Raw genomic sequence first — 17,286 nt, 5'->3', positions numbered from 1 at the left:
TGACAAGAGAGGAGCAGAGAGAGAGAGAGAGAGAGAGAGAGAATCCCAAGCAGGCTCTGCAATGTCAGCACAGAGCCCAAACTGGGGGGTCCAACTAACTCACTATCTGGGAGATCATGACCTGAGCCAAAATCAAGGGTCAGTTACTTAACCGATTGAGCCACCCAGGAGCCCCTGAGCTGTGTTTCTTTGTACTCTTCACAACATCTAGCCTGAAGTATAGCTGGCACTCAGATATTTCTGTGAGTGAAACTGAAAAAATGAAATTTGTTTTCAAGTTTAGCAAAGACAACGACTGTTAAGAACTGTGAAGGGACTGAGATCTTACCTTGCGTGCAGAATAACAAGTTAGCCGGCCACAACTTCATGGCACAGCAAGCGGCCTGAGCCGCGGCATATTATGCAGTTCCCTCCCAGCCCCCACTCCCACGGTGGTGACTCAGACAGGCCCAGGCGTGTGCCTCAGTGGGCAGTGGACCACCTCACAGAGAGGAACCCTGAGCTAGAAAAACCCAAATCTTTTGTAATAGGCAATAAGCATAGGATGTTTTGCTCCAGAAGGACACTGAATTTCCCAAGGCTGCTCATTAAACAAAATTCTTTAAAAAGTCCATAACAAAAGGTAGGGAGGGCCTCTGTGTGCAAGACATGCAGAAATGTGAGAGACCCATGGAGAATTACTTCCCAACATGGAGTGAAGTCAGTCGACAGGCATTACTAATAAAAATAGCTGTTGTCTATTGGGTGTTTATATGTGCCATGCACTGTGCTAATTATTCTATATGCATTACGTCTTTTATTCCTGCCAGCAAACTTATGAGAAAATATTAACACATAACACAATATGAAAATATCTTTATAAATTAAGGCTTTCAGCATACAAATGGAGGGCAACAACGGAGAGTTTGGAAACACACAGGAGCATCAGGGGGGTCTCAGGGAGTGGTGAGGTCTGTTAGCTGCATACCATCTGGACTCTTACTCCATCTGCTACCTCTGTGCACATCTCCAGCCCACTTGTCAGACTATGGCTGTCCCAGCTCCCAAATTCACTTGCTGTCATGCCAACCAGCTTCAGAATGATTATGAATTCCTGAATTGTACTGCTAGTTCCCTGAAAGAGAACATGATTGTCGCAGCTTTGGTCATGTGACTAACCAAAACTTTGGGGAGTTTTACAGTAACGTAAACAATAACCAATAAGTATTAATATATAAAGAGGTATAGTTTTTTTCATAATCATTACTTAAGGTAACTAAAAATATTGTGGTCCCACTTATATTGCTCTTTATCCTCCAGTATGTAAGCTCCTCCAGAACATCATCATAACATTTGGCAGAATTACAATCATACTGGATATATATGCACATTATGTATCTATAAATATATGCATATGTATATATAATTTTTTTAATAATGGTATCATACTGATGAGGTTTTAGAGTGATTGCGGGGGTTCCGGAGCTGGTGACCAAGAAAGAATTCTTGAAGACGTCTCTGGTGCAAAAAGGTGATTTTATTAAAACACAGAATAGGACCGTGGGCAGAAAGAGCTACGTCAGTGTTGTGAAGAATGGTTGGTTTTGTACTATGGAGTTCGGAAGGTAAAGTCAAAAGGGAGGCCTCCAGAGGGAATTTGACATGCTAAAGAGGACTCCTAAGGTACCCGAAACCTTGCTTGTCAGGCTAAGATTGTTTTCCCTCTAGTAGGTCATTAACATGAGGACGGTAGGGGGTTCCTGGAGAAACGTTCTACTCTGTGTTTGAAAATTTAATTTTACTTGCCATTTCCTTCTTGCCTTGGTTTCCCATATCACTCTGGAGGGGTGATGTTGGGGCTCCAGGAAAAAGTCTACAGGTTTCTGAAGATTAGGAGAAAAGATAAGATGGCGTTTTTCTTGTAATTTACTAAGAGATTTGTAAACCGATGTAGACCCGTGTCCTGTATGACTGTGATCTCTATCAATTGGCCATTTGTTTACTTTCCTTTCTTTTGTCCTTGCACAGCCAGGAGGGCCTGAAGAATATCACACACATCCCACCTTGGGGGTGGGGGCAGGGGTGGGGGTGCTAGCTTGCACTTTGTCCTTAGCCCACCCCATGCTCCCTCATCAATAATATGGTCATAGAATATTCCATGATCGTATCATATTCCCACTTGTATAATAATTCTAATTATATGATGTATGCTATTCCAGTTTGGAACATTTGTGCACGATGCTGAATCACCTTGAATATTTAGATTATTTCTAATTTTTTACTATTATAAATAACATTCCAAGGGTTTTCATTTTTAAAAATCTTAGCTACAGATATGATTATATTTTCTTAGGACAGATATTTAGAAGCAAACCTAAATTCATATATATTAGAATTTCATATATATTAATAAATTGCTTTCCAAACGTACTTATACTTCTGCCAGCAGTGTAAGAGACCCTATGTAATCGTATATTTGCTGGCATCAATACTTTTTTTAATGTTAATAAGTAAAACTGGTGTATCTTTACGTTTGCTTTTTCATTTAACTGGTGAGATTAAACTGGGTTGGGTTTTTTTTTTTTCAATCTTTGAATAACCATTTATATTCCCTCTCCATAAATTGCCTTTTAAAGCCCTTGCTGGCAGGAATCAAATATTGTTCCTTTAATATGCTTCAGTGCTTACAATGGTGCTTGTTATGCAGCTGACGCTGACACAGCTTTGAAAACAAATAGGTAGAAAAATCCTAGAGTAACTGTTTTACATCCTTGTGAGAACAATTAAGCAACTAAAACCCAACCATTATGTACCCACTTTAGAATTTACGAAGAACATATCAGCATATTTGAACCTCACAATTACTGTGTGTTGTTATTTTCAGCATTTTTACCGTGTGGAACAAAATCTGAAGTAACAGGTCTCAGAGGGATCAGTGGTGAAAATCAGCACCACTCTGGAAAGGAAGAAATTGTTTCCCTCAAGGCCGGACTAAACTAATTGCAGTTCGTCTTCCTGAGCACAAGAGGGCGAAGGAGTAGGCCATAAAGCACCAAGAATGAGTACCTCGCCTGACTACGTTTCCCAGGTTTCTGCGCGATCCCCCAGAATGCTCAGCGGATGAGGCTTTCACGTCCCAGGTTACTGGGCGGTAGGATGTGACTCAGTCTCCCACCCAGGCGCATAATGGCCGCTGGCTTTCCCGGTGGACCTTTGTTGTTGAGCTCTACCTCATTGCTAGGAAACGGGCGCCAGAAGGTTCTCAGACAAGGTCCCGCTTTCTTAGAGCGGTAACGTCGTGCGCCGGTTGGGGAAGGGACGGTGGGAGGCGCGGAGCTGCAGTGAACCATGCCCGTGAGCTGTGGGTCCGTCTGTGAAGAGGCCCATCTTAACGGTACCGAGGTTGGAGTCTGCGCTGGGCGTGGATTCCGCTGCAGACCGAAAACTACACTTCCCAGCATCCTTGCGGTGCCAGAACTACGTTGCCCGAAAGCCCGAGCGTGATTCGGCCTGCCTCTCACCTCCACCCACCAGCCTTAAAACAGGCAATGTGGAGTCACAGTATCGGGCGCCTCCTGATATCTGAGCACCGTGCGGGCCGCCGGATTTCAGTCCTCGGTGGGCGTTTCTCGCCGGCCATGCGGAGAGGTGAGGCGAGACGGCTTGGTACCGATGCCTGCTTGCTCTCTGGGGTACTGCGGGTGGTTCGTGCCAGCTCCGGCGAGCGGGAGACCAGGGTTCCACGCCCCTCCCAGCCCCACCCGGTGCTTGGCGACCCCGCCTCCGGATCTCGCCCGCTTGGATTGGGGCGGGAAGGGCCAGGACTGAGGAGAGGACTGCTTTCCTCTTTTGAGAGCGAGCCCGTGAAAGCCTGGGGCTCCCACCTGTCTCCACCACTAGAGCCCCCCAGGCTTCTTTCTCAGCGCTTGGTTCCTTTTTACTATCAAATGAGGCTGGCAATCCCCGCCCTCTCGGAGGCCCGTCTGGAGCAGTCTGTTGAGAGTTCTGGTTTCTTTCGTGGCTTGTTTAAACTTGGGCTGTTCTCTGGGTGCTGTCTCGGGCCCAGGTTTTTGGTAGACCACAGCATGCATTTCAGGTCAGGCCGCCTGTATTTCTCTGTGGTTTCCATTATTCTGCAGTGACGTTGGAGCCATTCAAAGCAAAACAGAATGTGAATCCTGGAACCTGCAAGTGTTGAACTTGTTAGCCCCCTGTTAGCTTTGTGTCCTGAAGGACAACCATGCTGAGAGATGATTCCAGAATCTCCCCGCACTCTTTTTGAAAACTTTTTAAGATTGTCCACGGAATGGGCACTTCGGACTAACCTCTGTTCCCCTTCTTAAATCTTCAGTGCCATGAGAAATGAGCCACCCTGTACCCACTATACTTTGTTCCGTTTTGCTAATTGCTTCATTGCACTCACACAGTAAGGTTGCAGTGGTTGATCCTGGATCTGTGAGACTGATGTTTAGCTGCCAGGGTCTGTGACAAGGTACTTGGTTATATATTTCAGTGTTCAGTATACACACACATTATGATGGACTAATTTGAAAACTTTGACCTTGGCCCATGGGGGTGGGAAGGATCTCCTTTATTAAGTTTTTTAAAGATGAATAAGAGCAGGCAGGGGAAGGTGATGCAGTTTGAGTTTTAATAGTGCTGGATTCCTAGGTCATTAGTACTTCCCAAACTGGGCAAAAAATAAATCCTTTTTAAAAATACATAATTTTAAGTCCTACCGCAGAACTACTGAGTCAGTCTTCAGGGATGTGTTACTAACAGGCTGTGTTACTTATTCTGGTAATTCTGATGTAGCTCGCAAGGTACATGTCAACTGACAAGCATATAGAAATAAGTAATAGTAACCACCTATGTCACTGAAGTGTTGCAACTCTAAAGTTAGTTAATATAAAGCTTGTAGCTTAGATTTAACAAGACATCATTTTACTTGTGTTATTGAAATTGAAATCTGGCCTTTTCTGGCAAAGAGGTAGCTTGGTGCAAGGTAGGCCAGAGTGCTAATCCAAGATCTACAACTTAGTAGCTCTGTGATGCTGGTTAAGTCTTTAAACTGTGAGTTTTTTCTCACTACCTATGTATGAAAGAATCAGAAGAAGTAAGAATGAAAGGAAGGGCTTGGGGTTTTGTACAATTGTGTAAGTTTTGGGAACCTTTAAGGTATTATAAGGACCTGTTCTCCCACCCTGAGAACAGTGATTCTGGTTACTTGGTCTCCTCTACCTATTAATATGCTTTCAAAGGTTTATTCTTAAAAGTGTGTATGAGTTGAAGCACTTGTGACACCCTACTATGGATATCAAATGGCTTTTCGTTTCCTTATTGCCTCTAAAGAAGAGTGCTCTCTAAAGTCCTGCTGCAAGGGAGGAGGACAGTCTACCTGTTAGGATTGTGAAGACTTAACCAAAGATTACAGGCTGTTTGAGTATACCGAAGGACTGGATGCTCCATAGATCCTTCTGAATTCTCTGCCCTCCTCATCCCCATAGTAAATAGAGCTCAAGGTAGGAATAGCATTGGTGAATTTTGCTCATCCTGTTTTTCCTGCCTGGATAACGCATCTTTAAGATGTACTGTCACTCATATTGTTTCCAGATAGCCATTCTTAACCCTTTATTTTCATTGAAGGCCAAATGTCTCTTCCCTGTATTCCCTAATGGATATACCTTGATAGCACATGATTTAACACCACAGCCTTGATCTTCATTGTACCCACCACACCTAGCACAGTTGGCTTTTCAATCAGCAAATTTCTGCAGAGCACCCAGAATTGTATCAGGCATTGGGGATTCAGTGATGAGCTAGAACAGGTGTGGTTCTTGCTCACAGGGACCTTACAGTCTAATGCGGTGGTCAGCAGAGTTTTTCTGTAATAAGCCAGGTTGTATGTTAGATATTGTGGGCCATGCGGTCACTTGCGACTACTCTTGTCATCGTAGCATGAAAGTGGCCGTTGATAATACGTAAATGAATGAGCATGGCTGTGTTGCAGTAAAGCTATTTCGAAAATTAGGTGGTGGTAGCCTGCAGGCTGTAGTTTGCTGACGCGATCCCTGGCCTAGTGGGGAAAGGTAAACAGCTGTCATATAAATGTGTAAATCGTGAGGTGTGGCAAAATAACGTCCTAGGATCCTGTGAAAAACTAACAAGAAACACCTGACCTACAAGAGTCTGGGCAGGCTTTCTGGAGGAGACGACATAAAAACTGAACTCAAAAGGATAAATATGAGCAGGCAAAGGAGAGCTTTCTTAAATTATTCAGTGAATTAAAGAGGCAAAAGAGTCCTTTAGAGCAGAGAGCCAAAGAGAGCACATGGGGCCCGAGACCAGCTGCACCCTGCAGATTGTGGCTGTGTTCCGTATTTGGTGTCTCTCCCGTATTCAGTAGGAAGCTTTCCTTTGGGGAAGGCATTCGAATGTTTGTTGACTGAAGTCAGAGGAATTGTGCACTAATCTGCGTAGCTCTGAGACCATAACCTCTCAGGCAGGTACTTAGCATTTCTGAACCTGTTTTCCTCATCCGTAACATGAGAATTTTAAGAATAAGTAATAGGTGTGAAAGCAGTATCATGTCATAAAAATATTACCCCTCGCCGCCCCTACCAAGTAAACCCTGAATAAAATATTGAACTTCTAGTCAAAGAGAGATAACTTCGGGTCCTAATCATTCCTGATACAGTTGTTAGTGGAAATATCACTGAAGTCTGCCCCTCTTTTTCGTCTCATTTTTTCTTTTCCTACTCAGGTCTAATATTGACACACAGGCACATTGCTGAACTCTTCTAGATGGCACTCAGTGCCAAAAAAGACTGCGAACTGCTGTGCTAATGTGTGTGTATATGTGTTCACAGTGGATCCACCTTTACATCTGATTCCCATTATCTCTAAACAGAGTTTATCTGAGTATTTAAATGGATTGATCTAAAGGACTGGGCATCACTTTGGAGTTTATATTTAGATACTCTTTTTAAATCTATCTTTCCTGACTACTAGTCAACAAAGTCAGCAAAGACATCAGTTATGTCTGGTTTTGCTCATCCTCACCTGGGCCTGGTGCTCAAGTATCTGTCGGCTGGAAGGGTACATAGGAAAGAATTCCATTTTCGTTACACTGCCTACCAGGAAAGCAATACCTGAGGTTGCAGCTGTCTTTTTAAGTACCTACGTATCTTAAGAGGTTTGGGATTTAAAAAAAAAAAAAGCATAGGGTGACAGAGCCTGAGCTTTGGAGTCAGAAGACCTGAGTCTGAATTCGCCCATAATAACTCTGTGACTGGAGGTAAAATGCTTTACCTTTCATAGGTTCAGTTTTCTTGTCTAAAAATGTGGATAATGCCACCTTACCTTCGTAGTGTATAAAATATTTAGTACAGTACCTTGTGTTCAATTAATAATTATATTAATTAGCTGTTACTTTACTTAATATATAGTAATAGTAAAGAAGTTGTATGTAAACAGAGTTCTCTCTGAGGAAGCATACTTTTTAATGAAATTCATCAGCAATATATGGAAAAGGACCATACTGTGTCTAGGTTAAAAATTGGGGATTTATTGAAATGGGACATTTATTTCAAAGATAAGAAATTTGTTACGGCTTTTGTGTTGCCACTAGTAAATACTCCCAAGACTTAAAATCAGACTTCATTGACTGATTCAACAATTAAATATTGTGACCCAATTATTTGCCAAGCACCGTTCTAAGTACTGAAGATACAGTGATGAAAAACAAAGTCTTAGAGCTTACACTCTGGTTCAGAGACAAACAAAATGATTTCAGAGCTGAGAACTGTGATGAAAATAAGCTGGATATGTAAGAGAGTGGGAGTTCAAAAAGCTACTTTATATGAGGACACAGGTATAAATAATTACGAGAGCTCTGTGAAAGACATCTTAGCACCTAGGAGAGTTGGTTGGTTTCCACTCTTCCAGTAATGAGAGACGTGGCAGTGATCTCCAAAGCTTTTGACATACATTACAATTTTTGACTGACTCTAAAATAAAACATCATACTGAAAGAAGGAAAGGAAGCATTTGTTGAATGTTTGCCATGTACAGAATACTGCTAGACTTTTCAGATAAGAGTCGAGGGCTCAGAGAAATCCATTTTCTTTGTTGAAATTGCAGAATTCCTAAGCTGAAGAGCTAGAACTGTATTGTAAATAGATGGGAGAAATGCTTTAGAAACTAAAGTGTCACACTTGAGTTCCTACAAGGAAAACAACCTGTCTTCTCTTTTCAGACTTTGTCACCACCACAGCCAAGGAAGGATATGATATGAGGAGAGTGGACCTAACGCCTTTAGAACAGAGGAAATTAACGTTTGATACCCACGCACTGGTTCAGGATTTGGAAACTCATGGTAAGAAATGGATAACTCTTGAAAGAAGAATATTAATAACAGTCATGGTAATTACCTAGTCAAGACAATATCATTATTATGAACAATTAAGATTCACTTTAAATACAAGTGCCATCCATACAGTGGAATATTTTACAGTCATAAAAATGGTATTGCTTGAAGAATATTTATTGATAAGGGAAATAAGATAAATTAAGTAAAGAACTAACATAAAATTACATGTGCCATATGATTCCAAATATGTACAAAAGAAAAACTAGGGTTTCTAGGCTGATACTAAAGTTCACGTGTAAGTACAAGGACTGTTAGAGAATAGCAGAAAAGAAAAAGGAACAAGCACAAAAGATAACCAGTTATCAGAAGAGTTTTTAATTAAATTGTGTGATAATGCAGGAATAGAAAAGTTGATTAATGAGGCACCTGGGTGGCTCAGTCGGTTATGTGTCTGACCTCAGCTCAGGCCATGATCTCAGTTCATGAGTTTGAGCCCCATGTTGGGCTTGCTGCTGTCAGCGCAGAGCCTGCTTCGGATCCTCTACCCCTCCCTCTCTCTGCCCCTTTTCTGCTCATGCATACACTCTCACTCTCTCTCAAAAATAAATGTACCTTAAAAAATAAAAAATAAAGAAAAGTTGATTAATAAAAGAGTGGCGTTCAGATAGGTAAATACAGATATTTTTAGCAAACAATAAAGAAAGCGTCACAAATTAGAGAAAGGAAGGGCTATTTAATAAATTGATATGATACATGACTAGACATTTGAAAAATAAATTAGATCCCCTTACTGAAAAATAAATTCCAGGGGCGCCTGAGTGACTCATTCAGTTAAGCATCCAACTTCAGCTCAGGTTATGATCTTGTGGTTTGTGAGTTTGAGCCCCACATCAGGCTCTGTGCTGACAGCTCAGAGCCTGGAGACTGATTCAGATTCTGTATCTCTTTCTCTCTCTCTCTCTCTCTCTCCCTCTCCCTCTCCCTCCCTCCCCCTCCCCCATTCATTCTCACTCGCACACTCACTTTCTAAAATAAGCATTAAAAAGAAAAGTAAAACATTTAAATGATGAGGAAAGTTATTCTAGGTGTTGTTGATAAGGATATCATTTTTTAAAAATATATAAATACTTATTTGCTCTCTACAGGATTTGACAAAGCACAAGCAGAAACAATTGTATCAGCATTAATCACTTTATCAAATGTCAGCCTGGATAGTATCTATAAGGAGATGGTTACTCAAGCGCAACAGGTAATATTTTCATTATTATCAATTGTGACCATTTCATTAGATAATCTTTTTCATATGGCATCTCTGTCAACCCACCCATCTCCCAAATATGCCTGCATCTTATCCTCTACAAAGAGACCAAGGAACAAAAGCAAAACTCTTTAGTGAAGTCCATATCTAAAGAGATTGAGGAGTTAGAAGAGTCATAATAAAAGTATGGTCACACAGAGAATGAAATTTTATCAAATCTTTTGTTGTGTGAGATAATTATATATTATTTGAATTATTTGAGGTAGTGTAGGTGATTAGTGAAACAGCTTTTTCCCCACAGAAAACCTACCAAGTAGAAAAGCTAACCTATTAGATTAAAAACATTTAACTGCAGTCAGGTGTAGTATGTTCTGGTTAATTTTCACAAACTTATAAAGCTGGAAGGGACTTAATTAAACATGGCTGGGAAGGACTTCATTAAGATGCTTTAAATGTGGATACACACATCCTTAAAGTCAAATAATGCTGTTTACTAAGAATTTAGGATGAGAGGTGCAGAGGGCTGTGGATTTCTCACATATTATGTTATGTAATCCCTCTAACAAGCTTGGAAAGTAGGTAGAATTATTCTACTTTGCCGCTAACGAGAGACTCAGATTGAGTAATTTTATAGAGTTGTCATTGTGGTGCGGTGGAGAAAAAGAATTTTATATAAAGCATAGAATAAGCTAAATGAGCTTAACTGTGGAATATAATTCATAGATTCATAATTCATGAATTAATCACCATGAATAAAATCTGTTTTCTTTCTATAATTACATATATTACATATATGTATGTGTATTATATATATACACACACGTATATTTTTTTTCTCTTGGACTCGACAAATACTTTATTTAGGAATTAAGACTTGCCTGCCTTTTTATTCCTCCTTTCCCAAGCGATGCACTTTTAAAAATACAGTTTAAAATTTTCAGAAATACCTTTTTTAACATTTATTATTGAAGTATAGTTGACATACAGTGTTGTATTAGTCTCTAATGTACAAAGTAGTGATTCACCAATTCTATACATTACTCAGTGCTCCCCCATGATATATGTAGTCACTGTCTGTCACTATACAATGTTCTTACGATGTTACTGAGGATGTTCCGTGAACTTGTCACCTCCAGGATTTATTTATTTGGTAACTGAAAGTTTATACTTCGTAATTCCCTTTACCTATTTCACCTACCCCTCCCCCCACCCACTTCCACCCAGCTGGCAACCACTAGTTCTCTGTATTTATGAGTCTGTTTCTGCTTTTTGGGTTTTGTTTTGTTTTTAGATTCCGCATGTAAGTGAAATTATACAGTATTCGTCTTTCTCTCTGACGTATTTCTCTTAATATAATACCCTCTAGGTCCATTCATGATGTTGCAAATGGCAAGATCTCATTCTTTTTTATAACTTGAGTAATATTCCATTGAGTATATATACCACATCTTCTTCATCTGAGATGCTTCCGTAATTTGACTATTGTATATAATACTCCAGTAAACACAGGAGTTTATGCATCCTTTTGAATAAGTGGTTTTGTTTTGTTTGTTTTTTAAATGTATTTTTTTAATGTTTGTTTATTTTTGAGAGACAGAGTGGGACTAGGAGGGGCAGAGAGAGAGGGACACACAATCTGAAGCAGGCTCCAGGATCTGAGCTGTCAGCATAGAGCCTGGTGTGGGGCTTAAACTCAGAAACCATGAGACTATGACCTGAGCCAAGGTTGGATGCTTAACCAGCTGAGTCACCCAGGTGTCCCTTGAATAAGTGTTTTTGTATCTTTTGAGTTAAATACCCAGTAGTGCAGTTACTGGTTCATAGGCTATTTTTCATTTTCTGAGGACCCTCCTTACTGTTTTTTATAGTGGTTGCACCAGTTTGCATTCCCACCAACAGTGTAAGAGCGTTCCTTTTTCTCCACATCCTTGCCAACATGTGTTGCTTCTTGTGTTGTTATTTTCAGCCATTCTTACATGTGAGGTGAAATCTCATTGTAGTTTTGATTTGCATTTCCCTGGTAAGGACTGATGTTGATTGAGCATCTTTTCATGTGTCTGTTGGCCATCTATATCTTCTTTGAAGAAGTTTCTGTTCATGTTTTCTGCCCGTTTTTTAATTGGATTATTTATTTTCTTGGTGTTGAGTTGTGTAAGTTCTTTATATATTTTGGATAGTAAGCCTTTATCAGATGTGTCGTGTGCAAGTATCTTCTCCCATTCCATAGGTTGCCTTTTAGTTTTGTTTGTTGTTTCCTTTGCTCTGCAGAAGCTTCTTATTTTTATGTACTCCCAGTAGTTTTTGTTCTCATTTCCCTTGCTTTGGAAGACATACCTAGAAAAATGGTTCCTACTGCTAATGTCAGAGAAATTACTGCCTGTGCTCTCTTATAGGACTTTTATAGTTACAGGTCTCATATTTATATGGTTAACTCAGTTTCAGTTTATTTTTGGTATGGTGTAGGAAAGTGGTCCACTTTCTTTATTTTACAGGTAGTTTCTGGTTTTTCCAGCACCATTTGTTGAAGAGGCTGTCTTTTTTCCATTGCGTATTCTTTCCTCCTTTGTCAAAGATTAATTGACCATATATTTGTGGGTTTATTTCTGAGCTTTCTATTCTGTTCTATTCTGGGGCAGATACCATATTGCTTTGATTACTACAGCTTTGTAATAGAACTTGAAGTCCAAAATTGTGATACCTCCAGTTTTGTTTTTCTTTTACAGAACTGCTTTGATCATTCAAGGTCTTTGATCATTCTATACAAATTTTAGGGTTGGTTGTTCTAGTTCTGTGAAAAATGCTGTTGGTATTTTGATAGGGATTACATAAAGTTTGTAGATTCCTTTGGGTACTATAGACATGTTAACAATATTTGTTCTTCCAGTCCATGAGCATGGAATATCTTTGCATTTCTTTGTGTTGTCTTCAATTTCTTGTTATCAGTGTTTTAGAGTTTTCATAGTAGAGGTCTCTCACCTTCTTGGTTAAAGTTATTTCTAGGTATTTTATTATATTTGGTGCAATCTTAAGTGGGATTGTTTTCTTAATTTCTCTTTCTACTGTTGCATTATTAGTGTATAGAAGTGCAACAGATTTCTGTTTCTATGCAATGTTGATTTTTGTATCCTACAATTTTACTGAATTCATTTATCAGTTCTAGTGGTTTTTGATGGAATCTTTAGGGTTTTCTATATGTAGTATCATGTCGTCTACAAATAAGGAAAGTTTTCGTTCTACCTTACCAGTTTGGATGCCTTTTATTTCTTCTAGTTGTCTGATTGCTGTAGTTAGGACTTCAGTACCGTGTTGAATAAAACTGTGAGTGGACATCTTGAATTGTTCCTGCTCTTTAGGAAAGAGCTCTCAATTTTTCCCCATTGAGTATGATGTTGGTTGTGGGTTTTTCATAAAGGCCTTTATTATGTTCTCTCTAACCCTATTTTGTTAGGCACCTGGGTGGCTCAGTCGTTTAAGCATCCAACTCCTGATTTCAGCTCGGGTCATGATCCCACAGTTGTGAGAAAGAGCCCCCGTCAGCGTGGAGCCCACTGAAGATTCTCTGTCTCTCCCTCTGCCTTTCCCCTGCTTGTACTCTCTCTCAAAATAAATAAATAAAACCTACTTTGTTAAGGGTTTTTATCATGAATGGATGTTTTACCATCTCAAATGCTTTTTCTGCTTCTGTCAAAATGATCATATGGTCTTTATCCTTTCTTTTATTAATGTGATGTATCATGCTGATTGATTTGCAAATATTGAACCAGCCTTGCATCCCGGGATTAAATCCCACTTGATTGTGGTCAGTGATTTTTTTTTTTTTTTTAATATATTGTTGGATTCAGTTTGCTAGTATTTTTGTTGAAGGTTTTTGCATCTGTGTTCATCAGAGATATTGGCCTGTAGTTCTCTTTATTTGTGATGTCTTTATCTAGTTTTAATATCAGTGTGATGCTAGCCTCCTAGGAAGAATCTGGAAGTTTTCCTCCCTCTTCTGTTTTTGTAATAGTTTAAGAAGAATAAGTATTAATTCTCCTTTAAATGTTTGGTAGAATTCACCTGTGAAGCCATCTGGTCCTAGATTTTTGTTTGGAGTTTTTGATTACTGATTCAGTTTCATTGCTGGTAATTGGTCTGATCAGATTTTCTATTCCTGCTTCAGTTTTGGGTGATGATTTGTTTCTAGGAATTTATCCATTTCTTCTAGGTTGTACAGTCTGTTGGCATATAATTTTCACAATATTCTCTTACATTTGTTTGTATTTCTGTGGGTTAGTTCTTTCACTGGTGATTTTGTTTATTTTAGTCCTTTTTTTTTTTTTTAAGGAGTTTGGCTAGAGGTTTATCAATTTTGTTGATCTTGTCAAAGAACCAACTACTGAGACTCGTGGGTGGCTCCGTCGGTTAAGCGTCCGACGTCGGCTCAGGTCATGATCTCACGGTTTGTGGGTTCGAGCCCTGCATTGGGTTCTGTACTGATAGCTAGCTCAGAGCCTGGAGCCTGTTTCAGATTCTGTGTCTCCCTCTCTCTCTGACCCTCCCCTGCTCATGCTGTCTGTCTCTCTCTCTCTCAGAAATAAATAAAACATTAAAAAAATAAATTAAAAAAACAATAACAAAGAATCAACTACTGGTTTCATTGATCTCCATTATTTTGGGTTTTTCTGTGTGTGTTTGTTGTTGTTGTTTAGATTCTTTGTCATTTATTTCTGCTGTAATCATTATTTCCTTCCTTCTGCTGGTTTGGGGTTTTGTTGTTTCTTCTTTTTCTAGCTCCATCAGTTATAAGGTTAGGTTGTTTATTTGAGATTTTTTTGCTTCACGAGGTAGGCCTATATTGCTATAAACTACTTTCTTAGGACCACTTTTCGTACATCCCAGAGATTTTGGACCTTTGTGTTTTCTTTTTCATTTGCTTCCATATAATTTTTTATTTCATCTTTGATTTCTAGGTTTATCAATTCATTGTTTAGTTGCATGTTATTTAACCTCCATGTTAATAACATTTTTTTTTTCTTGTGGTTGATTTCTAGTTTTGTGGCATTGTAGTCTAAAGAGATACATAGAATAAATTTGATCTTTTTGAATTTGTTGAGACTTGTTGTATGGCCTAATATGTGATCGCTTCTAGAAAATGTTCATGTGCACTTGAATGTGTATACTGCTATTTTAAGATTGAATGTTCTGAATATATGTGTTAAATCCATCTGGTCCACTGCGTCATTCAAAGCCACTGTTTTCTTGTTGATTTTTTTTTGTATGGATGATCTGCCCATTGATGTAAGTGGGTTGTTAAAGTCCCTTACAGTTATTGTATTAGTATTGATTAGTTCCTATGTGTTTGTTGTTAACTACTTTATGTATTCTACTGCTTCCATGTTGGGTCCGTATTTACAATTGTTATATCTTCCTGTTGGATGATTCCATTTATTATAATATTGTGTTCTTCTTTGTTTCTTGTTACAGTCTTTGTTTTAAATTCTATTTGGTCCAGTATAAATGTTGCTACTCCAGCTTTCTCTTGATACGTGTTTACATTTCTTTGTCCTGTCACTTTCAGTCTACAAGTGTCTTTAGGTCTGAAATGAGTCTCATATAGGCAGCATATAGATGGGACTTACTTTTCTATCCACTGTCACCCCATATCTTTCAACTGGAGCATTTAGTTCATTTACATTTAAAGGAATTATTGACAGATGTGTATTTATTGACATTTTCTAACTTTATTTGTGGTTGGTTTTGTACTTTTTCTCTCATCCTTTTTTTTACTATCTTTCACAGTTTGCTGGCTTTCTGTAGTGATAAATTTGGATTCCCTTCTCTTTAGTCTTTCCATGTCTATTACTGGTTTTGATTTGTGGTTGCCATTAGGCTTGTATGTAACATCTCCATGTGAAGTTGATGGTCTCATAAGTTTGGACCCATTCTTTACTCCCCCACCCACATTTTACATATTGATGTCCTATTTTACATCCTTTTATTTTGTGATTTTCTTGACTGATTTTTACTGATAATACTTATTTTCACTTCTTTTGTGTTTCCTGCTTTTCATACTCTTACTTACAGTCTTTCATTTAGTCCCCTTTAATAATTCTTGTAGGGCTTCCTTTAGTTTTTGTTTGAGAAGCCATACCTCTCCTATTCTAAATGATAGCCTTGCTGGATAGAATATTCGTGGGTGCAGACTTTTTTCCTTTCAGCACTTTGAACATACTGTGCCACTCCTTTCTGGCCTGAAAAGTTTCTGCTGAAAAATCCACTGATAGCCTTACAGAGTTTGCTTTGTATGTAATTGTCTTTTCTTACTGCTTTTAAAATGTTTTTTTTGTGTGTTTTTAAACTTTATTTTTTTGAGAGAGAGAGCATGCGCACATGAGCACAAGAGGGGAGCAGAGAGAGAGGTAGGTAGAATCTCAAGCAATTTCCATGCTCCGCGCAGAGCCTGATGCAGGGCTTGATCCCACAAACCCGAGATCGTGACCTGAGCTGAAATCAAGAGTAAGACACTTAACTGAATGAGCCACCCAGGCATCCCAAAAATTCTTTATCACTATTTTTTTGTTGTTTTAATTACTATTTGTATTGTTGTCTACCTTCTTAGGTTAATTTATTGGGGGTTCACTGTGCCTCCTGGATCTGGATATCTATTTCCTTCCTCAGATTAGGGAAGTTTTCAGCTATTACTTGCTTAAATAAATTTTTTGCCCACTTTGTTGTTCTTCTGGGATCCTGTAATGTGAACATTAATTACATTTGGACTCGCTGAGATCCCTAAGTCTGTTCTCATCTTGCTTTTTTTTTTTTTTTGTCTTTCATTTGCTCAGCTTGATTACTTTCTAGTACTCTGTCTTCCAGGTCATGAATTCATTCTTCTAATTCCTCTAGCTTGCTATTTCTCCCATGAACGGTATTTTTGTTTTAAATTTATTTTGTTTTTCAGCCCTGATTGGCTCTTTATCTTTAAGGGTCTTACTGATGTCCTCCACTCTTTTCTCAAATCCCATGAGTATCTTTATGGTCATTACTTTAAATTCTCTATCAGGCATATTTTACTGATATTATTTCTCTATTTTACTTAGGTCCCTTGCTCTGATTTTGTTCTTTTCTTTAATTTGATTTAGTCTCTTTACTTTGCCTAACTCTGTCTGTTTGTGTGTTGGGAAATTCAGCTACATCTCCTGCTCTTGAAAGTAGTTAGTGGGGGGTGCTCACTTTTAACAAGCTGGCTGGTCCTCTTTCATGCAACTGCTGGAGACTGGAGCTGGCCTAGGGACACTCCACAGAGCACACCTGGATGGGTGTTAGAGTTTTAACAAGGTACACACATCCTCCACAGGTGGTGAGAATGCTCTGTTGGCAAGGTTTGTGCTAGTCTTCCAGGAGAGAGGACTGTTAGTGGGTGGATTGAGGGAGGGGTGAAGAGGGGTGGGGTGGGGCAGGTAAGCTAGTTAGGCAGTGAATGCCCACAGGTGCTGGTTCCCACTGGTGGAAGGGTGACTGTACTGGGGTTGGCAGAGGGAAATGGTACGTGTCAGCTCCTTTTTTCCCTGAAGATGTCCCTTAGGGAACTGTGAGATTAGTAACTAACTGTCCTTCTCATATTCCTTTATTTTCAAACTGCTACTGGGTTTTTTTTTATTGTTGTTGTGTATGGTTTTTTTTTTTTTTTTTTTTTTTTTTT

The 17,286-nt window shown here is 39.2% G+C and overlaps 1 protein-coding gene across 3 annotated transcripts in view; it reads left to right on the top strand.

Moving 5' to 3' along the window:
- The first annotated feature begins 3,168 nt into the window (after positions 1-3,168).
- CCDC90B (coiled-coil domain containing 90B) overlaps positions 3,169-17,286 on the top strand; it is a 44,753-nt gene continuing 30,635 nt past the window's right edge. For all 3 annotated transcript variants that reach the window (XM_077776193.1, XM_077776194.1, XM_077776192.1), the window contains exons 1-3: positions 3,169-3,627; positions 8,237-8,356; positions 9,496-9,599. In XM_077776193.1, coding sequence (XP_077632319.1) covers positions 3,528-3,627; positions 8,237-8,356; positions 9,496-9,599 — 324 coding nt within the window. In that variant the 5' untranslated portion in view covers positions 3,169-3,527. The remainder of the gene's footprint in view (positions 3,628-8,236; positions 8,357-9,495; positions 9,600-17,286) is intronic.

This window comes from Crocuta crocuta, unplaced genomic scaffold (genome assembly GCF_008692635.1).
Source record: "Crocuta crocuta isolate KB4526 unplaced genomic scaffold, BGI_CrCroc_1.0 scaffold332, whole genome shotgun sequence".
Classification (NCBI taxonomy): domain Eukaryota; kingdom Metazoa; phylum Chordata; class Mammalia; order Carnivora; family Hyaenidae; genus Crocuta; species Crocuta crocuta.
This window is presented reverse-complemented; position numbering and strand designations above follow the sequence as displayed.